The sequence below is a fragment of the Poeciliopsis prolifica genome, unplaced genomic scaffold (assembly GCF_027474105.1).
Source record: "Poeciliopsis prolifica strain line A6 unplaced genomic scaffold, Auburn_PproV2 SCAFFOLD024, whole genome shotgun sequence".
In the NCBI taxonomy this organism is placed as follows: domain Eukaryota; kingdom Metazoa; phylum Chordata; class Actinopteri; order Cyprinodontiformes; family Poeciliidae; genus Poeciliopsis; species Poeciliopsis prolifica.
The window spans coordinates 5,836,068-5,861,559 of NW_026562399.1; the positions used below are offsets into that span (position 1 = coordinate 5,836,068).

Genomic DNA, 25,492 nt, shown 5'->3' on the forward strand with positions numbered 1-25,492 from the left:
CTGCTTTATTTACTAATACTAGGGGATTTCACTTTGGCATAAAAATGTCCATTTCCTGACAGTCAATGCTTGGTTGAGGTTTCTTTTGCATGAGTTTCTGCATTGTCGCAAAATGTCATGTGCTTCTAACTTTAAGTCAATGTTCACTTCACTTTTGTATCAATAAATGTGCCAATGATGAGGTGTACTTGACATTTTTGCGATGCTCTATTTATTTATTTATTTATTTGCTGAAATTGTGCGATGGTTTTTTCAAAATTAGTTGGGGAGAAAAAAAATCAAGTGTTCTGAAAAAATTTTGAAAGTTTGCTTCGGAAATAATTGCTGTCAAAAGCAGTTATTGTTTGTCTGGTAAAATCTACAAATAACTTATAAAGTAGGATTTTTATCTTTGTCACATTTTTCTCCAGCCTCCTCCACTCCTCACCTCAGAGGAAAAAACAAAACAAAAAACAAAAAACAAGAAAGTTTAATACAAAAACTAGAAGACGAAAATGTCTATTTGTCCTGTCGTTCGTTCTCTATCGTCTTCTTTTGGTTGGGATTTTTCTTGTAGCTTTTAAAACCTCTTATTTAGATCCACGGCAGGACAACATCAATGCCCTTGACCTTGGCCTTGGCTGTGGAGCAGCATCACATTTCCCAGCAACACTAAGTCTTCTGGGATTTGAGTGGACTTTCAGACCGCAACAAAACGGCTTCGCCCCAAACAACTGTTAGCGGACAGTTTGTCTCCTGCATTTGGACAAAAGGAAAAACATGCAACAAAGAGCTTAAGCAGCTCAAGTGTAAACAGTTGAGCCACCATATGTGTTTCCAATAATCAGAGAACAAAAGCGGAGCATTCTGGACACGGAATCAGTGGCCAATTTTTTTTTCCACCTTCCGTGTTACAACAGCAGCCATTGGGTCTGAAAAGCTCTGCGGTGTGCGGCGCGCTCCTGCGCGCATGATCCTTGATCCTGTGGGGTCAGGAGCCTATCCTCGACCCTCCATTCTCACACACTCAAACACGCAATTTAGAAGTAATGAAAAAAGAACTCATGTCCTCCTGTTAAATTGTCAAATGAGAACTAACTGCCTCATCATCCTCTGAAAACACAAAGTGGGTTTCATCTCTCACATTACGGCTCACTTTTTTTTTTCTTCCAGATGTTTTCGATAGTGCACGGTATGCATCACCAGTAAACATAATCATGGAAACAGTCAAAGGCAAAGCAGGGGATGAAGGATTCTTTCTTGATCATTACAAGAGAAGTTCTGTTGATCAAACTAAAAAATAAAAAAAAAAAAGAAAAGAAAATGTTGTGATTGGATCTGTGCAGTTTGGACATTTTACCTTTTATCGTACAATGAGAGCAGCGGGCCATGAAGACCCCAAAACTACGATGTCTGCAAGGAAAAAGAAACAAAAAAATAAATAATGTTCAGACTTTCAGGCAGAGCGCACTTAACTTTATTTTGATTGAATGAAGTCTAAATGAGGACTTCAGCCCCAAGCACCACTTAATGCTTCCAAAGACAGAAAATAATCTTTTGTCTTTGGATCTTCAGATAATCCGTCTCATCTGCAGACAGCCGGGGGAACCGTCGTCGGTGTTGTTTAACCTTGCAGGCGCAGCCATCAGCAGCCGTTTCGGACATCTGGTAAAGACGCGTTTCAGAACGAATAGAAAACGGAGGCAGAACAGACAGGGGGTGGGTATGGCAACCAGATAGCATGAACACATATAATAGAGCCATTAGCTGTATTATATTGACATATGCTTCCCTTATTCAATTTGCTTATTTTGCAACATGATAATGTGACAGCTGGCATCTGGACACGTGATTAAAAAGTCAAGCTCAGTGTGTGAAAATGATCTTTGATGTTGGCAGAAAATCTCAAAGGTCAAAGTACCATGGGATGCGGATGTTGAAAGGGACAGACAGAGGAAAAAGGGAAAGAAAAAAAACAGAGCAAGGACCAAAGTTTCCATTTGATGTGTTTTACAAAGTAATGTTTGAAACTTTTGAGAGTTTTCAAATCCTTTTTGAGCCTGAAGAAAACAACCAACGTCATTGTAAGTTTGCTATTTTCTTCTAATTATTAAAATGACAAAAGTAAAAAAAAAGTGCATTTCTATATAAGGTATGTACATTTTTGGTATCTACATATATGGAAGATATAGATGCTCACACCTTTGGAAAAACACAACTTAAATTCTGGAGTCAGTTTGTTTTTTTTTCTTTTTTAATCGGGATTTAAAATAAAGTGATTCAAGATTATTGACATCAATATTTGTCATGTTGCTCTATCTGGAATGGAAAGAATGACACAGACCCTTTAACATGGGTTTGCAGAGGTCATAGCAGCAAAAAACAAAAACAAAAAACAACAAAAAAAAACAAACAAAAACAAACTAGAAAAAACGGCTAGAGATAGATATCACATCCTGTGAAATACACTGACTGGCCAAAAAAACAAAAGGGTGTCCTTTTGGAGAAGTGATGCAGCAAGTGGCCACAGTCAAAGACTGGGACCAACTGGACTGAATCTGAGTGTAAAGAGTGGTTCAGGTACATTTACAATACAATAATGTGCTTTACAGACGTTGGTCTATCTTAGCGTCTCATCAATCTCGGTTCCATAAAAAAAATTATACCAATCTGGAAAAAGAAATGAAACATTATTTTTTTCTTCACGTCTTTTTTTTTGGCCAGACACTGTAGTCCGTAACTGACTGGTTCACTATCATCGTCACAAGCACATAGGTGAGTAAAGTACAAAACACTCCCGTATACATAAGTCTCAACCAGGTTCTTTTTGTCTTTAACACGACTCTTATTCGTAGGTTTACACGAGTGGAGCGAACGACGGAGGGACGTCGCGTCGGCAACTGCTTGCAGCTCTCAGTCAGGAACTTGGTCAAATGGTCGACTGAAATTTGTCCCCTGAACGTCAGTCCGCCGGTCCAGAAAAAACAGCTTCCCACTGTTGATGTCGGGCACATCGGGTTAAAAGTTCACATTCACAACACATGAATGTCACTTCATAGCAGCTACAGGGAACATTCATACGTGTTGACATTAGTGAGATGTTTCGCTCTAACCAAAGAAATTCTTCAGCTAGCTTCAGCTAACTCACTGGATGACTGGACAGAACAAACATTTCAAGTCTAAATTTTTCTCTCTCTCTCTCTCTCTCTCTCTTTCTTTCACAGTCTTACATGACTGCAGCATGACAGCATATATGTAATGTAGAATGAATAATAAATACAGGAAAAGATGGAAGTTTGATGGAGATGGTAAGACGAGACAATAAAAAGCCAGGATGTCCCGATGCCACGCAGGTGTCTCAATCACAGTCCTGAATAATGACTCAGGAGATCCTGATGAAAGTCTGACGATGCTTAGATGCCAGTACCACGATTTACAGCCAATTTTGGAAAAGAAGATATCTCTCCTCTTACAGTGTTTCTAGTTTTTGTTCTGCTTTTGCTAAAAGTCTTTCAGATGGTCTCATATTTCTCACGTACATATTTCTAATGCCACCGGCCCCCCTCTGAAATTTATGGCGAGACAGTTTGCTTCAAATTGCTTGATGTCAAACGCGTCCACCATTGTGGTAGACAGAAATTTAAAACCATGAACGTCCTGAAGTCTCAGCCTCACTGGAATCCGGATCAGAAACGCCCCAGATATTCAATAATACTTATACCGAAATGAATTGAGAGGAACGATTGCTTTAAGTGTGAACATTGCACATTTAAGATTTACTTCCGTTTCCCGGCAACAATAAATAAAATGTCAAACAATAAACTGTAAAAATAAATAGAATAAAGATTTAGTAGGACTAACCTGTCGTGTGTTTTCCCTTAAATGTCGAAAAAAACGGCTGTAAAATCTAAACATAAAGTCTGGTTTGCATAGAGGTCTAATGCTCAAAAAAGAAGCATGAGGACCACTGTGGCTGTCGAAGAAGATATGGATGACATAACCTTGGCTTGTTCAAAATAAGGAGTCTGGAGCACAGAGGGGAACAAAAAATGGTTTGGGAACAAAAGGTACAAATGACAAAAAAATAACCGAAACGCTTATTAAGAATGCAAAAAGCACAACGTCGTTAAGTAAACCAGACGCAACGCTGTCAAGCAGGCGTCAGCTGTGAAGCCGACAGCGTGCAGACCGAACCGTCGTCCCTCCCAACGCTTTTGTTTTGAAGCAAAAGTCACACCAGTGAGTCGCACGACTCGAAATTCAGACTGTGGGTATGAACGTGCCTTGAAGCTGCTATGACCCTGTGATGACGAGGTGTTTCAGAGAGAAAAGAGAAAAACAAAAAGAAAAAAAAATCTCCCAAATGAATTCCTTTTCAGAGTGCAGGAGTTAACTGTTCACTTTGTACATTTTCTACACACACCATGATCAAGGAGAAAATAAGGATGCACTATGCTATAGGACTTTGCCTGAGAAATAATGGTGTCTTCTGTAGTATTCTCGACTGATCGCCTTGGAGGACCAGCGTTTTTTTTCTGTTTTGCATACAACTGTAAAAAATACAGTGAAATTCAACAATCACATTGCATTATTTCCCTTTCTTTTCTTTTCTTTTTTTTTGTCATTGACTTAAAAAAGCTTACTGGTACTGTACAGATATTGAACAGATGTCACACAATAATAGTATTAATCTGAATTTACACTTCAATATTGGGCAATAAACAGTCAACTATCAACAGTAACACACATTTTTTTTCTTTTTTTTCCCCTATTTCACATACAAAAAAAAGGTCTTGTGGGAGGGTTGGGGGCGGGGGAGTGGACACACACAAACTCTGTAGTTTTACCATCATCAAATTAGTGCATGTTTAAACTTTTCCCTTCTCTCCACAGTTTCCTGTCACTCTTGGTGAACCGACAGAGAACAGACTCCGATGTAAAGCCGTAAAAGGAAATACGAAAGAAAGCAAAGAGTGTGAGCCAGTGGCATTCTTGGTTTCCTGTTCTTCTCAAAGGACTAAATCGTCTGTTCTTGTTGCTCAGTGCTGCGAGAAGCTCGGAGTGAGGGTCACATTTTTCATCAGAACATGAGCAGGTGGGATAAGGTTACAGTCAGCAGGAGGCAGAGGGAGCAGCAGCGGAACATGGGCGTCCCGTTCACGTCATGCATTGCACCCGGGCCTGCAGAAGAACCAGAACGTTACTCCATATCTGCAAATTTATTTGATTCATTTTCAGTGTTTGCACAGAAACTTTAGTGACAGTTCACTTTAAAACAGGTGCTGTGGTTCATAGCACGCAAAATCTGATGACACTGTCATTCTGAATTTCACAAAGTATGACCAATCAGAAGAAGAAGCCACTGCTGAAGGAAGTCAACCTAAAAGGCCATGTCACATAAATTATGAGGCGCAAGCGGCAAGTTATTATATTTAATTTAGCATTGTTTATGTACTTTCTAGGTTTAGTGGTTCAAGTTTTTAATATTTTTTTCTTTGAAATTGAAGTTGATTGAGCAAATCTTGACAACAAAGCCTGGTGGTGAGCATATTATACAAGAGTATGCAAGAACTAAATGCTTGACAGATGCAACCAGAAGACAGATAATAAACAGTGATGCCCCAAACAGCCTAGTTAAGCACCTTAAACTAATCCATGGTCTTTGTTCTGGCAGGACTCTCCATATTAAATGTGGTGAAGTAGGATGCTCACGTTCTTTTGGTAGCTTTTCTGGTTTTAGAAAGCATCTAAATAGATGTCATCTTAGGGGTTCATTTGAATCTGTGAAAGATGGGGAGGTTTGACCTTACGAAAATTTTCTGTACACAAATGTTGAAATGGTGACTGAATGTTTAGAAGCTGACACAGATTTATCTTCGACAAACATTGTAAATAGTTGTGCATTGGTAATTTCAGATATGTAGGCTGCAGGTGTTGGCCAAAGTTTGGTGAATTCTGTTGTGATTTCCATGGAAGAGATTGTAAAAGACATCCAACATCACGCGAAAGAAACTGTAATAAATAATGTATTTAGCAGAGAAAGACACACTATAATGTGCAAGAAAGTTGAAGCATGTTTTGAAGAACTTGAGAATCCTTTCACAATTCTAAACTCTGAATACAAAAGATCAAAATTTTTGTAAGCCAAGTGGGAAACTGTAAAACCAATTGAATGTGTAATTGGATCAAGATTTGACAGTAGACGAAATAAGAAGACGGGAACATATGATCAGGTTGTAGTTCAAGACAAGTTCAGCTATTTTACTACCATCAAAGAACTTTGAGGTGACTCATTGATTGAATGTCCACAACATCTTTTAGATTTTCTTATTGCTAAATATTTTATTAGTAAAGCAATTTTGCAAGGGTCAGTACAGCTTAATTAAGTAGCAGAAATAATTAAATAAGTAAAATCAATCATCTAGCCTATCTTTCCCTAATGCTGATACCAAGAACTAAAAAGGGAACCTTTAAAGAGACGGACGAAGTTTGGTGTTTCGAACCCCAGAACTGGATCGATGATGAAGAAGGTGTTGCAGCAGGCGGAGGTTGATTGACGAAGGCAGGGATCTCTGTTGGTCTGATGAGCTGCCATCTCTGAATCGATGATGAGGTCACACAGGACTTGGGTCTTTATCTTTGCCTTGATCTTCATCTTTTCCTTGGTCTTTATCTTTGCCTTGATCTTCATCTTTGTCTGTGGGGTCTGAACCCAGCCGATGAGAGAAGTGCGATTTGAAGCCACATGTTGCGGGGCTGATGGATTGGTCCCCATGCGCAGGTGCATCTCTGCTTTCCCATTTGTCCCCATTTTACCCCTAACCTTTCACCTACTATCTACCTCCAACACATCATCAGTGATCTTTAATAGCAGTTACACGTTTTACACCATTTCAAGTTCAATGTTAAAATCACATTCATAAACCTATTAGTTTCTTTAATTTAGCATTCATTTATAATTTTATGATTAGCACAACTTATTACTCTTTTATTATTTGATACCAAAGTTACAGTTACTTGTTTTACTTGTACGTTTTTCCACAAGTGTAAGTAAGTATTGTTATAAGTAAACCAATATTAATATAAGTACTTTACTTTAAATCTTATCTAATTACTCAAAATGTTTAGATTTTATCCTTTGAAACTTTTATGCTTTTAAACAAGGACTGGTCTCAGCTATTTTTATACAGCTGCAAGCTGGAAACTTATTTCCTTTTTTTCCAGGAAACCTGCTCTTCCTGTCTCATCTCTCTCTCTGACTATGATTTCTTATGATTAGATAGACAAAATAAGTATAATTAAAGCTAAGTTTGCAGGAGACAAAAGCAACACACACAACCAGATTTATTTTATTGCAGTCTGGGTCTACTGTTGGATCTAGATGTGATTTGTGTGACTAATTTTAAAGGTTAAATAAAATCTCCAGCATGGGGAAGTGGGATGATCTCGGATTTTCTCGACACCCCCTCTTCGAGGTCAGACCTTTCACATGCTGGGAGTCCAACACCCTCCTGCAGGTCTGCGTCCTCATTCCCTGGAGAGAAGAAGAGGTTCATCTGGGATGCTGGGATGTGAAGATGCAGATTCTTCATCCTTAGTTGTCCCGAAGGTCTCAGTAAAGTCATCGAAACTCCACTTCTCTTGACAGTGGAGATCAACTTAACGTGGAGTGGCTTTGTCAAACCCCTCTCGTCCCTGAGCTCGTCCTCGCAGAAACTCAAACATACAACTCCTAGCGGAGGATCACTCGGCTCGACTCTGCATACAACCCTTTGTTAAGAATAGTTTACCGGGTTAAATGCTTTCTCATGAGATTTGAGGATTTCTCAAATATGCGTGAAAGAGTGAAAGCGACACTCCAGGTGATTCGTTATTTTTATGAAGGATTCAAAATCTTCACTTTTACTGTTTGACTAAAACTTTATCTTCCCTCCTTCTAGCTCTGAAACTGCAGCAGTTTTTTTCGTAACATGCAGAAATCACTCAGTGCTTGCTGTCTATTTCAGCCTTTAAAAGGGAGTGATAAAGCAGGCATATTTAAATTGAAAAGATTAAATAAACATGGATGTTTTGTAGCAATGGCATGTTGGGTTTCATGGAAGGTTTAAGGAGCTTTGCAGCCTGCGCACAGGGGTCACCTGGGAATTTTTCACAAATCTAATTGCAGCCCTTTTTAATATAAACATACAGAAATTTTTCAGACAGTGTTTGGCTTAAGAGAACAAAATACATTCCATTATTTTTATTGCATTATTTATTTGGCCTACTCGTCAGCCTCCCTATTTTCTTTAAGGTCCTTTTCCAGTGTTGGATAACAATGCAGCTGATGAATAGTAAAGTAGACTAACATGCAGTGAGTTGCACAAAGAACCAGAACTTTCTACAACAATGTAGAATGTGTGAATTGTCAGGACTTTTTAAATTATCTCTATACTCACCATAAAGAATTATACTGGCATTAGTGTTTCCCATGGCGTTCATGGCGACACAGGTGTAGTTCCCATAGTCTTCTTCTGAGACATTGAAAAAGATGAGCAGTGACTGTTTTCCTTGGGTCTCTATCTTAAGACCGTTTATTCCATTGAGAAGCCTGTGAAATAAAGACAATCTATCAAACTCCAGAACGGTGAGGGTTCAGACAATAATAATCTATGCTTTTCAATTCATCCTCATTCTGTTAGCTCAGATGTTTTATCACATATACAATCAGCTTGAAATAGAAATAAATCTGAATTCTTATTCTGTATCAAACATTTCTACAGTTATTTGTAATATTTACCACTTCATTTATGAAAAAAACCCTCTTTTTTTAAATATTTTTTTTCTTAGCCATAGTATGTCCTTCCATATGTAGCACATTAATTGGTTCTGGTTGCTTTTTTGGGGTTTTTTTCTACGCAACTATTATTTGTTTGTAACAGGTTTTTGATTGATTTTTATTGATTCAATATATGCACTCAAAAACCCTGCACTGATTTCTGAGTTTGGTCCACTCAGGTAAACGTTACATTATTTACAGCTGGTGACCAGAGCAGAACAAAAAGACATGAAATGTTTTAAATTTCTGGATCTCTGCAAAGTGACTGATGGATGTATGGAAAGACAGTCTGTCATTTATTTGTGCACTTTGTAAAACCTGCTGGAATGTAACAGAAATGTTAAAATTTGTCACCTGGTGTTCAATAAGCACCAACAAATGGTAAAATGGCTTAAGAGCATTTCCAGTGTCAGTCCGGATAAGTGACAACCGTTTCATTTTATGTTGCAGGTTTTTATTATGAGGGAAAAAAAAGGTTTCACTTTGTATTTTACATGACTTAAAGACAGTCCTTATCATTTCCATAGCAACAGAGGTCTACTTTCAGTTTTAGACATCAACAGTTTACGTGCCGTGTAAATTAAACGTAATGGAGTGCATTCAAATGCTGTGATTTTAGTTGCCTATTAGACTAACTGTATTAATTTCTTTCTCAAGTTTTACCAAATTCCAACAGAACCAAACACTTCCATAAGTGCTAAACCATTGAAAGTTTTAATACAACCCTCTGTCAAGAATAGTTTACCAGGTTACATGCTTTTCATAAATGAATTTTCTAATCTCTGACAAGTTACATTAGTAAAAATTCCTTCATTTTGAATGAAACACGTCCACAGCAAAAACCAGCAACGGCTGCATTTTAATCCAGAGATCATTCATTTTTTCTTTTCCAAAAGACAATAAATAATAATCAGGATTTCATTTAGTAAATCCTTTCTTTTTCATCGAACACGAATAAACATTTTATTCGTTCACAGATCCAAGTGACATGCTATGAAAAGTCACCGAATCCTGTGTAGAAACCAATGGCGATGAGAAAAACAAAAAGACTAAGTGTTGTTGTTTCCAAGGCTGTTGTCACAGACACAGGAAGCAGAGAAGCTACACTCGCCTGCGGTCTTCTTTGTACCACTCAAAGTCTGCCCTGGGAACGGCAGAGGCTTCGCACTGCAGAACCCCTCTCTGTCCAACCGGAGTGCCCGTACTCCTCGCCTTTGAAATGAAGGGAGGGTCTAAAAATGAAGAGGGGGTGAAAAAAAGATACATTTAAGGAATAATAACAAAATATATAAGTTCCACACCCCTCCTTTTTCAGTTTTCCAAACATAAACGTGAAGAAATGTAAAATTATCACTAAAAACTCAACTCTGATTGGGTGGTGATAAGTTAAGACTTGTCTTATTGTCATTGGACAAAGAAGCATAAGTGAAATTGGCAATGAAATGTCATCATAATTATTACTGTTCATGTTGCACATAGTTTATATTCTTTTTTTCCCCCCATGGCAACTAAAGGGAATTAATTGTACTAATCATTTATCCCATTTTATTCCAATTAAATTATTCAGTGCTGTATTGCAGAGCTGAGGATAAACCTTAGGGAATAAGTGACAAAGTAGGAAGAGGACAAATAGAATGGGGAAGTCTATAGAGACACCTACGTTCGTTGCTGGAAACAATAAGATTAACAGCGTTATCTCCAAAGCTGACGTTTTAGATTTAAGCCAAAACACACGTTACACACTGAAGGGTAGATTTTCTATTAACCTACAGTTGAAGTTCCTTATATGAAAACAATGCAGCTTTGCCAGACTCCACATAAGTAGAGCCCAGTTCAGAGAGAACCACTGATATTTATTTTCTGAGACCCAACCACTGCTCCACTTTTCAGACACTTTATCTAACTGAAACCTGGACAAACCTTCCAGTAAAACAAGTAATACACATAATTTTATAACTCAGAAGAAAATCCCACTTGTTTGAAATAGAAGAAGGCTTCCCTCATGAACAAAGGTTTTAGTTTAATCAAGCCATGTATGATTTATCATTTCAATTAACGATAAAAACCTCTAAAAAAAGAAAATGGTGGTTGGTTTTTATGTTATTTACTTTAGAATCAGACACAAGAGAGAAAGAAGGAAAGAAAACATCTTTTTCTTTCCAGACTTTCAGCCTTGAGCTCAGATCAAACATTCTCAAACATAGAATTTAACTTTAATTATTAATTGGTCAGGTTTATGTGACGCGGACGCTCCTTTGTTCGCATTGTTAACGTTAGCTTTTAAAGCAGCCGTCAACCGTCTCACTCCGTCAATGCATTAATTATCCATCAGCAGTGGAAAGTTATATGTCGATCAAAGCAGAATCCTCTCTAGTCCAACGTCTGATTTCTTTTTCTCTTTAGATGGCACCCTAAGATTTCCACCTGCTGATGCGAATGGGATAATTCTGCGTGTGTCAAGCAGGTGTTATGTTGAGGCGAGTTCCATCTTGGAGAAATGTGGGGGGAGGGGGGTTCCACCAAAACACTTGATTTTTCCTCAAAATCAAGTGTTTTGGTGGATAATCTTCTCAGAAATTACACTATTTCTTTTAATTAGCAAATTACACAAATGTCTGATTCAAGTCATCATGAGCAACATCGTTGGCTGTCACCAGGTGAGTTTGTGGTTTTCCCAAAAGACATTAATTCAATGAGAAAAATCAAACTGTTACCATAAAAATGGGTCAAGTTGAAACAGAATTCCAGTTTAAAACTTGTTCCTTATTGTGAGGCAAACCACACATCCTTTATGTTGCTGCCTGACATTCATTGACATGGCGATGAAGACAAACGGCTCAATTCGGAGACATTTAAAACAGTAAACATTCAATCAGGTAGAATGAAATAGTTTTCTTGTTTGAGGTGACCTTGCTGAAATTCTCTGATAAAAGAAAAATCATCTCTTTATTTCATTTCAGAATTTCATAAAACAATTATTATTATCCAGTTTTATGCAGTTTTAGCGCAAATATTGCTTCATTCCAGCTACTGCTGCACTGATTCTGGAGTTCTTCTTCTGCTTTGCACTTAATAACCACACATTGGCAGGGAAATTTTGATTTTGGACACGAAGATAATTCTGTATGTCAAAAGGAAGCATCTCGACATGGCATTCAAAAGCCACATCTAAAACACAAGCAGAAACACAAATAACTTGGGCCACAAGTGCCACAATTTAATAAGCCAATAAGGTCCAGAATTGAAATGTATTGCTTTTAATCAAAACTGTAGATGCATATCCAGTACTAATTAAACTATCTTTCATATGAAACAAATAAAAATATATCAAGTAGCAGATATTTATTTGTGTGAGTGTGACTTCCTGCGTCGGAAGCATTCTGTTTGTTCCTCTTTTTGCAAGGAAATGATATGCAACCAAAACAGCTCCAGGCATCCCGAACCCCCAGACACAAACTTGATATCAAGTTTGTGTCTGGAAGTTAAGAGCCATTTCCATTCTGACCGTGAATACGGCGGCTTGGTGCTTACAGTTGACTGTGACTTGCACTCTCCTGATGTCAGAGCTGGAGATGTCGTTCGAGGCGATGCACTCGTATATTCCTGACTGCTCTTTGGTGATCGAGATCAGCTCCAAATGTTCCCCCTCTGTCACAAATTTATGGCCACCTGCACAGAGCAGAGAAAACGGGAGACATGGGCATTTAGTCCAAGGGCAAAACTCACTGGTTTTAATGGAGAACGCATTCCCTTCATATTTTATTTTATTTTATTTTTTTACAAACCTGATGAACATTAAAGAAAATGTTACATATTATTTATATTAGCAATATATGATATTGCATTTATATATGAATCCATATTTCAACATTACATAGCAATGTCCAAATTACAACTATAGATCTGGTGGTAAAAAAAAAACAACCAAATAAAAACAATGTTAGTCAATGTTTACTACCTTAGGCGGATTGAGAAATGACCCCCCAGGTGAAACATTTTTACTTTTAAAGTAATTAGTAAAATATGTAAAGACGAAGAAAAAAAAAATAAAGGCAGCCATGTTTTCTGAGCTGATCACAGACGGTAAGGATTCTCCTTGGTCAATTTGGTTCATATGCTATGGACATATAAAGTCACGGCGACACCTGTTTCATTCCTCCAGCGTGTTGAATTAAATAAGGTGCATATTTCTGATCTTTTGCTGTTTAATACATTTAAAGGAATTTGCTTTTTCTTGGCCAGATCCCTTTCCTTAGAGACGTAGACTGTCATCGCACAAAGACACAACAAAGAGTCTGGCAACAAAATGTCACTGGATACTGGAGTGCAAAGAAAAAAAAAATATATAGAGTGTGTATGGCCTATGTGCTGCTGCACTTACATCACACAGTGATAAACTTGGTCAAGTTTCTGAGTGAGGAAGCTGGAGAGTTTGATGTTTTCCTACATCCTCAGGGCCTGATCTGCCAAAGGTTCGCGTGCATAAAAACAGACACAAACTTGATATCAAGTGCAAACCTGATCTGCAAACAACACATACGCAAACGGGATTTTGTAGCAAAACGAGGAGAATCACAGGCGCAATAAGTTTAGCTTTGCGTGGGTTTAGAACCCGTCTGCTCGATGCAGTTTTTGCAAAGCAGGTGTAAAACTGGTATTGTTTGTATTCAGTCACTATGGCAACCAAGAGACGTAAATACATTGACTTCATTGCTTGTCCAATAATTGGCGCATTTAAAGGATGTAAAATAAAATAAAAAAAAAAAGATTTTGAGCTGCAAGATTACTGAATAATTCATCACTTTATGGCAGCACACTGCTGCGTCTTGATGCTCTGCGGGAGCGCATCTATTTTGCCCGGAAAAGGTGATGCAGATTATATTTATCAGCATGTTACACAAAGATCTTGGCTGGTGGTGTGGCACATGCCAGCTCACATATTGAGTAAAATGGGTGGGTGTCAAAACACCCACGTCCCCCATCGGATGCCCATACAAGCCTTTAAAAAAAAATAAAAAATCAAGCTAGCAGGAGTAGAGCCGAAGGAGGGCACTGCGTGTGACAGCTCATCAGTTTTGTTCTATTTTGAAGCGAGGATTTACCCTTGGCTGAAGTTCAGTGATCTGTTCTGACTCAGTGGACACCACTACAGCCCATCTTGTGTCACTAGAAAGAAAAAATAATAAAAAATGTCTGTCCCAAATCAACAATGTTAGTCCCAACGTTACCTGAAATTCCCCGGCTGGTTTTCTGTACAAACTACATTAATGAATATTGAATTACCTTGAAGCTGGTTAGCAGGGGAGACATTGACTTGTAATTTGCAGCTTCCTGTCCGCACTACGCTGAAAGACTGTTTCACTGTTTTGCTTTGTTTTAAGTAACAGACAGCATTTGATCATCTTTAAGTTTAAATCCAAAATACTTTCAAATATTCTAATGAGCAATTCCTAGGCTATTGACCCAAATCTCTTATTTTATTTTATTCATTAATTGTTTTTGCCTCTTTTTCCCCCAAAAATTTCATTTGCACCACTTCCATATGTGGTATAAATTTGGATGCATCATTTTTAACCTTACTCTAAACAGTCACGTCGCACTTCAACCGACGTTTGCGTCGCTGACGTGAATCGCGCATCACATTCCTTTGCCAGAACGTAAATAAAAAGATGGAAAAAATGGCTGCAGTTTATAATGATGAACTTACAAAGGAGGTCTATGTCAATGAAGCACATCACTCTCACACCACTAGTGGTCTCACTGCACATCCAAACAGACTTCTGCAGTCGATGCAGCAGAAGACCATCGCGATTAGGCTGCGCTTTCTTTTTCTTTGCCCGCTTTGTCTTGTTACGATCTCGTGATAATACTGTCAGCTCTCCCTGCTCTGTATCTTTATTATCGATCTATAGACAATTATTTGATTGATCTCTCTGTAGTACATTATTACTTCCTTTAGAGTTCTCTGTGTGAACCGTTCACAGATAAGCCTGACTGCCGTCACATTTGTTCAGCATTGTGAACGGTTACACGCACAAAAAATGGGGTTTTAGCCAAACATAATAATAAAAATACTGGAACTGAGTTTTGCAGATTGTAGCTTAAGTTATTGTTCAAACCTTGTTTTGTTTCTTGCTGGATCCCCGGAAAAAATGTTATTTAGGGTTGGAATATTGGTTAAAAATGGCTGCAAAAACCTGGGCTGGCTAGAGGTCTAATTTATTTTCACATAGCACTTCCTTACATCAGTCCTGTCAAACTTACCAGCGGTGTTTAATCACTGAATGACTTAGGGGAATAAAACTGTTAAGCATCCCTCACTTGACGCAAAATAAGGCAGAGAAAATAGAAATAAAATCCAGTTCTCACAAGCTGCTAAGGACATTTTTCAAAAACTCTGGTTATCTTAAGATGTGACAACATCTCCTTCTCGTCTCCCCAGGAATTAGTTTGACTCTTGGGTGAACCGTTCTGTAGCTGAACTTTCTGTGCAAAAGTGTTTTGTTATGACATCAATGCTGATTTTTTTGTTTTTATTTTTTCTGTGCTAGAAAACAGATAGGCGTTTTAATCCAAATCAACTGAAATGTCAATCAAGCGATATTTCAATGTCGCCATAATGTGCAGACGTTGCTGCAGCCGGCTGGGAATTCACTGCAAAGGCTGTGGGGATAATCAGCTTGTTGCACAGAACGTGGGGATCTGCTGGCAGTTAATTGAACATTTTCATCACGGATAACTAGATTAGGTAGAAGGAATGCTGCTGAGTTGGTAGACTTATCTTGTAGCAGCCAAGGATCGAGAGAATTGTGCAGACAATAATGTAATTTACTCACTAAATTTGTGGGAGACTTGATTATTTATGTCTGAATTCAAACACGGTGGTTCTCCTTCAACATTTAAGGCCGTAAAACCGTATAAATACCAGCGCCAATTTAGAAAATGAAGTTTCTTCTTTACTTTTTTTTTCTTTTAAATTTGGAAAATGAACCGTTTCCGTTTTATCGCCGAAAGCTGAGTGAGTGCTCAGAGCCTGTTGCTGCTGGGTTTCGTCCCAGTGGGTACGTTTGTCTCGCCTCTCATCTGATTCCCATTAAGCCCGCCGCAGATCATTCATTTGGAGATGAGCGAACGTGTGCGTGCGCGCCTACGGCCTTTATGGAAGAATAATCAGTCACATCTCGGTTTTCAAATAGCAATCTGAAGGGAGCGCAGGTGAAAATGGCTCGGACAATACTCTGTTTATCCCAGCTGAGAAACCTGATGACCACAGAACCAGAACGCCAAAGCGTTCCAAAAGCTGCGAAAATAACGACCTCAGAATAAATATTGGGATATAAATGTCGATCTAACTTACCATGGAGAATACAATTAAAGAGTGAGTCATGAAAATCGCATAGTACAATCATCATCATTATCGACTGCCTCGTGGAATGGTCTGTGGCACTTGCCAAGTGTTTTGTGCAACATTAGCCTCCATACAGCGTGACTCGATGAATAATAAGAGACACGTTGAAGGGCCAGGCAGCGGCTGACACAAATGTGCAACGAAAAACACTTCAGTCAAAACCTCAGCAGTAGGAACCACTAGCCTGAGCAAATCTGGTGCTCAAAGAAAAGGTCAGAAAATTACTTACAAAGCAGATAGTAGACAGGAGACTGTTTTCACTCCATATCTCCTTGCCTTTTATTCAAATTGCAAGTATATATATTTTTTCTCATCTTTTCTCTCAGCTGTTCCTCCTGAGTCTGACTCTGCTTGAGGCTTCCTCTTGTCGGAGGTTGTTGTTCCTCCGCAGGCTTGCTCAGGTTAAGAGATTCCTGCAGTGCCAGCAACTAAAGGTTGCATTTCTTTATTTGTTGGCATTTTATGATCAATTCAATGTGACTGAGGTCTTGGATCAACTGTACCAAAGTGGCCTGTAAATAACTGAGCTTGAATTTGGCGTACTTTAGTACCTACATGGATTATATATAACTGGCTGTTAAATAATATCTTCTTGTCCAATAAAACACTCCAAAAGAAGTTAAATATTTTTATAGGATGCTGGATATTCAACATGATCTGATGCCAGCTTTGCATTTCTGTTGCTTTTTCTTCTTAATAATAACTAATAATCAGTCAGTCCTGTAAAAAATAAATACAGCAGCAGGATCTATTTATTCTGGATTCAGTTTTTATTTCTTTATCTGTCATATATTGCCCCCGTCCTCCACACACACACACACACACACCCCCACACACACACACACCCACGCACACACACGCCCACACGCGCACACACACACACACACACACACACACACACACCCACGCACACACACACACACCCACACACACACACACGCGCACACACGCGCAATTTCCCTAAATGTGTAAATGTGATTTTATTCAGAAGAATCCACAGGAAGGAGCGATCACGACTGTTAGCTAGGTGAATTCACTGATCCGCGATGCATTGAAGTGAACATAAAATCAAGCACCGCGCAATCTGTCTGACAAAAAGGGAGACAAACGCTCTAATAATCCTCTGGTGTTTGGTGAGGATTAATTCACACAGAACATGAACTTTAATCTGTATGAGTTAAAGAAAGAAAGGGAAAAAAAAACATTAGGAAAATTGTGGCTGCTCTGTAATGAATTCAGTTAATCTCACCATGCAATTTTCCCTGTCAACATGAAGCGCCCCGGCTCCCCCACAATGTGTTGCAGAACGATCAATATGAAGTGCCGTTTCTTTCTAATTAGCTACTCTTGATTGCGGAGAAAGTTTAGAGGCTATGCAGCACTGAGGGTGTAGCAGGGTTTTCCGGGTGTGTTTGACAAGGAGCCGTGTAAACAACACCAACTCCACACCTGATGTGAAGCTGTGGATCTGCTCTGACAGCAGCCAGCAGTTATTTTAAGAGCTTCATGCTTCCGAGCCGTTGCAGAGCCCCGTGGTCATTCTCTAAGCTGAATTTTGTACTCAGCAGACGGTACTTGAAACAGGTCATGGTCCATTTGATTGCTAGACACTCGAGCAAACCCCATAGAGCATGGCGTCTCCCTGAGGACTGGTTTCCTGCTGACACCATTCACTGGCCTTTTCTCTTCACCTTCACCTTGCTGTCACATTCCACCAGTACCTCTTTGCCCCAGGCAACAGTCTGGGCATTGAAGGGCACATTTAAGTTTAGTTGCATCTTGCGTTCTGCTTTTTTTTTTTCCTGACTTTGACCTTCTTAGACCACCGTCCCCTTCCTTTCACTCATTCACCCTGGAGCGGAATAGTGCCTTCACAGAGGACGCTGTATTCACGTCCATTTAGTGTCATGCTATTTGGCAGGGAGCAGGAAAATCCTCTTCCGATCTCCTTCTGCTGCACTTGCAGTTCATTTAGATGCGCTCCCATCAGATAGGAAAATAATGCTGAATTTGTGCTTTTTATTGTTTCACAGTAGTTAGTAGTTTTAAAGTTGTGGGAGAAAAAGTAAAGAGGATAAGAGAGAAGAAAAAAAAAGCTTCAATCATACAAACTCCAAAGTGGTGTTTTAAATAGGAGGGATTCACTGAAGTAGTTGTAACTAGTCACTATCTTACCACCAGTAGACAGGAAGTGGAGAACTTCAAAGCTAACGGCTAGTCAGACCTCAGATAAAGATTTCAGTTATATACTGTAAATAGCTCATGGTTTTAGCCGCCCCAAAAAACAAACAAACAAAAAACCTTATTCTGTAATAAGTGAGGTTTTGTTTCTCAACATAAGACTATCAGTGTCACCGAAACGCGAATAACTGCACTGAGGCGGCCGATTGTATCAGTCTGACCAAATCAACTCAGACTCCTAACCAAACGCAACCGAGAGACCATTAACATTTGTGAATATGATAGAGAAAATATCATCATGTAAAAGCTCTATGATTCAGAACATAAAGAGGAAAACAGGTCTGCGTGGAAACTCTAGTGTCTGACCTCTTGAGGCCGTGGAGGCTCCTTTCTGTCACGCAGGTTCAGCCGTGAGAGGACACCTTCCCGATTGGCTGCCTGGAGGCTGCAGGAGAGCAGCCACCCCATTGGACAAGCAGAGGATCGTCAAGCCCATCAGATGTTGATGAGCCTCACCTGTTCACTATAAAAGGCACCTGAAATCATTGCTCCAGTGAGGCAGCCAGTAGGATGAGGCTTTGTTCAGCTTGCCCCACTTTTGTTTGTCTGCCTGCTTGTAACTAACTGTTACAAGCAGTCAACTTTGTTCAACTTTTTGTTCAGGTTAGCAGTTTTGACTTTGATCTTGATTGCTTCTACTCAATATTGAAGCGTGTGTTTGGGAGGGTTGGTGTGTCCTTTGTGTCCTTTCTTTTGGGTTATCTGGATTTACGTTGGATTGACTTGTTTGGACACTTTGTCATTTAATTTGCACTTGATATTTTAGTTTGATAGGTTTTTTGTATTAATTGGGTTAAATTGTACTGTGTTTTGGTTTTGTGAAACCTTCTTTTTGTAATAATTTTTCATATCACTTATTTTCTCTGGTTCTCTGAAGCCCTAGACCTTGTGAAAGTAGCATCTAGAAACGGAGAACTAGATAGTATGCACATTTTTTCCCCCTCACATTCTTTTATCTGAATCTGAATCCCTTCCTGCAGAGATTTGCAGTCATTGCTTTAGCTACATTATCCAGTCCATCCATTCATTGTCTACAGCACTGATCCCTGTGGGATTGGGGGCTGTAAGGTGGGTGCATATCTCCAGAGGTCATTGGGTGATGGGTGGGGTACACCTTGAACAAGTTGCTAATCCATCATTCTATTCATGGAAGAACCCTCATACCACATTTCCCGAGCTTCTCTGTGTGTGATCCTTGGCCTGCCTGATTAATGTACGACTCCACTGTCAGCGAATCCTGCTAGGGGGGGAAACTGCTCATGACCAGTTTATGGAGAAATTATGTTTCGAATTATGGCCACCAAAATTATTCACTGGAGCATCAAGACGTTCAGAAATGAAATCCAGGCAGTAATAGCTGGCAGTCTAATGCCGCCAGAATGTTTTCTAAAGACTGACAGATTTTCAGCGTGTTGGATCGCTTGAATAGCTGCCAATATTTAGAGTGAAATTTATTTTAATAGACTTTAAAAGAAGTATATTTACTTAGAAAAATGTAGATGTATTCAGTATTTTGCTATCATCATTACATCTTCCCAGAAAACAAAAAAACACACACTCCAGAAAAAAACAACAGATAGAAACTAAGCTAAAAACCTGCACATTTGTAACAGTTTTATCACCATTATTATTCACCGGGGCGATGGTGGCTCAGCTCGAGTTGCTGGTTCAAATCCCATTTCAGTCGTTGCGTCCTTGGGCAAGACATTTCACTCACTTTACTCAGCTTCTGTCAGTCGTCACAGTTTTCCGCCATCAGCGTGTGAATGTGTGTATTAATGACTGGATGTAGCCTGAATGTTACAAATGCATTTATTTAAAACCAAAACGGCAGCATACAGCGCCAGTCTTTGGTTCTCTGTTGACTTTAATAATGATACAACAAAGATCATCTCTGTATATATTCACTTATTTTTTGCTGGAGTTTGCGGATTTGTACCAGTCCCAGCATTCTGTGAAATAAATACACCCATTAACTACAGAATGGTGGAGGTGCAGATTATGGTTTCCTCAAAGCTGGTCTGGAAACATTCAGTCCGTTCACCCATCAGAAGGAAAACCTTCCCTGGAATACGACGCAGCTGTAAAACAACAGACGATCCCGGCTGCTGATGTCAGACTGACACGGAATGTGAAAACATGGCTTTTTACTCTTAATGAATGTTAAACAATAAAATAAACAACCCCCTCAAAAATAAAAATCCATTAATTCACCATTTGTTTAGATATGTCGGAAATGTTTCTTCCTCCTTTTACTTGCGGTTTATTTCCATTGCTGCGTCTCGCACACAGCAATATTTGACAAACTCGTTCAGTGACACCCGCCAAGCCCATGTTCTTCGGCACAGCAGTCACTAATCACGCTCGTGTTGTGGCTCTTGCAACCTAGTTATTTCCCTAATTTCATTCAGTTCATCGTCATGCAGCAGAGTGCTGAGAGGCAGACGAGGCCTCTTCAGAGATCTGTATGAAAAATCTTTTTTAACTAATGATTTCTAGAGGATCCGTTATCTTTTGAAGCATTGCACAACTTCCTCTTCTTCCAGCTCACAGCACCGGAAGGTGTGGAGTCTTGAGGATTCCCAATTATTGTTGGCCTTAGAAAAAAACAAAAACTTTTCTAATTGATACATGTTCTAAGTAGCTCTGATTATATTTGGTGGCTTGCTGTGTAATTGTGGACAATTTGCATTGAGATATAGACTGTAGTTTCCTGCTGAGAAGAAAGTTGTGGTCAGGAAAGAACTTAAAAAATTTTTAGACTCAGAGTAACTTGTAAAAAAAAAATAAATAAAAAAAAACCTTAGAGATATTAGAGAACAGCGAACCATCTCAAGCGAACTGTTGCTGTGCAAGGTGCTACCTGGCAGAACCTAAAATCTTTTTTTTTCCCAACATTGAGGATGTTTTTTTTAAAATTTATTTTACTGTTTCCATCAATCGTTTCTACTGTGATTCCTCAAAAATGTGCATAAAAAACAGATGAAAACACAACTACAATGATAAAATAAATGAATAAATAATCCTCATCTTCATTTTTCTAATAGGCATCTGAATCACTTGTGGAGAATTTGACTGTTATTTGGAGCTACCCATGACTTCATCGGCGTGGAAAACAAAAATAAAAGCAATTCTGATTCTAAAGAAAAGTAACATCAGAACACGTCATGAGATCTAAAGGAACTACAGCAAAACATTTTTTTTGAAGAGCTCAGGGAGGCGTTGATGTCTTTTGACTCTGCCGAGTCCAATCATTTTCTCTTTCCAAACTTGATTTTGCTGTCATGTGTAAAACACCACCAGCTTCTTTAACACTGGTTTTGGCGGCCTCACTGACCAGGCTCATCATTTGACCCATATTATATCCAAGTGCAGTTGGCAGCACTCACTATGAGATGCTCAAATGAGATGCTTTTCACGGGACGCACAAATCAAGAAAATAGAAAGCAGCTGAAATTTATTCAGAGTTAATCAGACTGATGGCAGGCGTAAATCTAAACTGAAGACTAAAACTGAACATAAAAGACTTAGTTTCAGGTTGTGCACCATATTCAACTAAGTTATTGCAGATTTTATTTTATATTTTTTCTGTAATTACTTTGTTACCACTTGAATTGTGCAGAATAAATATTAAGATGGACAAAGCTGTGAAATAATTTATGCGTTTTCATCATGCTGCGTGAACATGCACACTTTTCAGTGCCACAGCTTGAGTTATCAGGGAGAATAATAGAATAAAAGGCCTGAATGAGGAGCAAAATGGGCCGAGGTCAAAATATGTTTTTTTCTTTTGCCAAAGATAAAGAGAATAACAAAAATTCATGACAAGAACACAGATAATTCTCATCTTATTCTCACTAAAAATCATCTGACTAAGACATAATCTCATGACTTTTGCCAAACTAAAGCAGCTGGCAAACTGCGTATTTGCCGAGCTTGGTTTTAGACAGCAAAAAACGTAAAAGTACGTCATCAAAAACCACACCAGTGGATGACAAGCGAAGAAGACGTTCCAAAGTCCCTGAGGACATGGAAGCTATTATAAGGTAATGCTGTTTCTTTTATAGATAAGTGTTTCTTTGACGAAAAAAAAAAAAAAAAAGAAATTATCAGTAGAGCTGCAGATATGCATAGATCCAGAATACTCATTTACATAAGCCATTAAAGGGGACATTGACCAGTACCTAAAAGACATTGACCTGATGGTATCAAAAAATCAATTTGTTCATGAAACCGTCTCTGTGCTGCTTTAACAAATAAAGTTAAAACAGCACATCTGTTTCAAATCTCTATCTCCATATCTCAGATATATATATGCAGAAGTGTCTCTGAGACTGGGCTAAATAAAATGAACAGCACTGCACCTGAGTTTAAGAAGAATCACATTCATTAGTAAAGCCATAATGCAAAGTTGTTCTTTGTAATTGTTTGTTTGAAGTAAATGAAGCAGTAACCTTGTTGCCACCTGCGGTGCTCGATGGAGTCAAGTAATGAAAAACTTGTTCTTCATTGTAATGATACAAGTCAGGCTAACTAACTATAGCTTTTAATTCATAGTCAGTCACATCTTATTAAATGAAGGTGTCAAAGCTCCTCAGCCAAAGGAATAATGTCATCTCCAGGCACTTCATAGAAAACAATGTCAATTCAAACACACATAGATTCCTCTTGATCCTCGTCATCAAACAGTACGCTTGCTAAATTATTCAAAGTAGTTTGAAAAGTTGCCGTGTAAGGAAATGCGGCAGATTGTGTCGAGTCACTGACTTGCAGCATTCACCTCCTCCTGGACGCAGAGTTTAGCTATTTATTCGAAAAGAAAGGACATGCCAGTAAGAGTGAATGTTTCGAAGACACTGCATATCGTGAGGTCAAGTATGCCAGGAACCTTGGTCCCTAAAAAAAAATACCTCGGCTAACAGATTCTGCCCAACATAAAGGCTTTATATCCACCATTTGCAGAGAAACACAAGGCACCTTGTAGTACCTGCAATCAAATCAATTCTTGGCTCTTAATTGGCTTTAATTTAGAATTTCACTACTTATCTTTGTGCAGCTCCCATATTTGAACGAATTTCAAAGTATTTAATTCACGGTGATTATTTGCCACCTTTAATCGTGTTGAATGGCCTTGAGCGTGAGCAGCGCCGCTCTGATGGATGCGCCTCATCCTTTGTTCAGAGTGCTTCCTGGAATGCTGCGAAATGAGTTGTTGCTTTAGTGGAGCTTTTGTCTCCCAACCTGACTGTCAAAGCTCCGATTCGAGCGAAACGCGGACAGAACCCGGATGGAAATCCAGGAGAAGTCGGCCACAGGGATCCCTGACAGTCCTCTGTGAGCGCCAGCTTCTCCGCCTGCTGCGTCTCCATCTACCGAGCTGTCGCTCCGAAATCTTAACTGGGTCAAGTAAACAGATCATTTCTCAGTGATTGGTAAACAGAAAGCAGCAAGTTTATTTTCCCATTTCTGTCATTTCTTTCTTTCTGTTTTTATCCCCCTCCCTCCTCCGGCCGGGAGCAAGGCTTTATTTCTGATCTTTAACGTGGTCCTGAGCATTAGATCCACGGTAGTTTTGAACGTCAAAGCGACTGTCTTGTAGACCCTTGCTGACAGGGTCTACAAGACACTCCAACGCGGGTCTAAGTCAAAAAGGATGATCACGTTTTATTAATGACAACAAATATTCCTGGCTACCGAGGCGTCTTGAACAAATCGGACAGCTTTCAGGGAGCTGTGTGTTAATTAGCGCCGCTGGACTGAATTGCTACTTTCAGAGAATTATTCCTTTTGTGCAGCTGAGTTTAGAATACGACGCCGGCTGTTATTGTTGTTCATGTCAGACGCTCGGATGCAAAATGAACTGACGTCTGAGATAAGACATTTGAGACACAGAGGAGCATCAAAGAGGCTTGGAACCATGTAAACCGTTTATGGCCAAATAAATGTTGGTTCTAACAATAGTGATTATAATTTCATAAATGAATTATCGGCCGTCTTCAACGTCTACCACAACAAGGAAGAGTGGGAAAACAAAATGTATATATAATCTTATTGCGTTTATTCATGAATATTTGTTGCTTTTAAAACTGAAGAAAATTGATTATTATACTTTTCTATAATATTTCTCTTCGTGCTGCTTTGATTTTGATATAAAAATGCTTAAATAGAGTCAGAAAACAAGGACTAGTGACAAAGATTAACCATTCATAACCAGTAATAATTTTTTTGGGGTAAAGATATCACCAAAAGTAAGATAAATAAGTTGCAGTCAATCAAAAGTACTTTCATACAACTTGATGAAATGAAAGCGGAAGCTAAAAGCAGTTATTCTAGTCAACAAGAAAAATCTTAAAAAAACAGAAAAGAAAAAATAAATGCTGCCATAAGATAAAAGGAAGTTGTTTTCTGGATTTTTTTTTTTTCTTTTTCGGGGGTTCTAACTTTTTCAACAGCCCTCTAACCTGTTTTTGTGCTTTAAACATATAATGTCCGTGCAGCACCCCAAAACGGACGGGAGCGGTGTTAAAGGTCAGGAGGTGAAATGTGCTTTCAAAAATATTCACATCTGATGTTCCTGATCATCATTAAAAGCATCTGCTGTTTAAAATATGGTGTTCATGCTGATACATCTTTATAACGGTTACTAGACAATCGGAGTCACTCTAAATTCACACAAACGCTTTTTTTGTCTCCCCCCCAACAGCCACTGCCAAATCAATAGCCAAACCAAAATGTGTCCTTATCAACTCCCTGCACAGAGTGGTTCAAATCTCCAGAAACTCAGTGTGATGGCGAAGTGTGAAATTCCCATTTCAGCGTTGCGTCAGTCTGGTAATTCTACCTGAAGATAATTAATAATGATCCACCAGCGAGGCATTCATGCGCGGCATCTACGCCTCACTCCTGTGGCGTTTCACAAAGCCGGAGTGGAGACAGTAGCTGCACATGTGGGACGAAAGGCAGCATGATTCGAACTGGGAGTGTCTGTTGCATTCAAGCTTCATCAGGTGTGCGACTGGCTTTATAATATGCTTTTTCTAAAAAAC

The 25,492-nt window shown here is 39.0% G+C and overlaps 1 protein-coding gene across 4 annotated transcripts in view; it reads right to left on the minus strand.

Moving 5' to 3' along the window:
• Window positions 1–1,509: 1,509 nt before the first annotated feature.
• opcml (opioid binding protein/cell adhesion molecule-like) overlaps window positions 1,510–25,492 on the minus strand; it is a 242,748-nt gene continuing 218,765 nt past the window's right edge. Inside the window, exons 4-8 of one of the 4 annotated variants that reach the window (XM_055046652.1) lie at window positions 12,329–12,466; window positions 9,909–10,029; window positions 8,418–8,569; window positions 7,462–7,513; window positions 5,034–5,160 (exon numbers count right to left, since the gene is read on the minus strand). In XM_055046652.1, the coding sequence (XP_054902627.1) occupies window positions 5,142–5,160; window positions 7,462–7,513; window positions 8,418–8,569; window positions 9,909–10,029; window positions 12,329–12,466 (482 nt within the window). In that variant the 3' untranslated portion in view covers window positions 5,034–5,141. Of the gene's footprint in view, window positions 5,161–5,696; window positions 7,514–8,417; window positions 8,570–9,908; window positions 10,030–12,328; window positions 12,467–25,492 lie in introns of those variants that run through there. The other 3 variants (XM_055046650.1, XM_055046649.1, XM_055046648.1) reach the window with 3 other exon arrangements.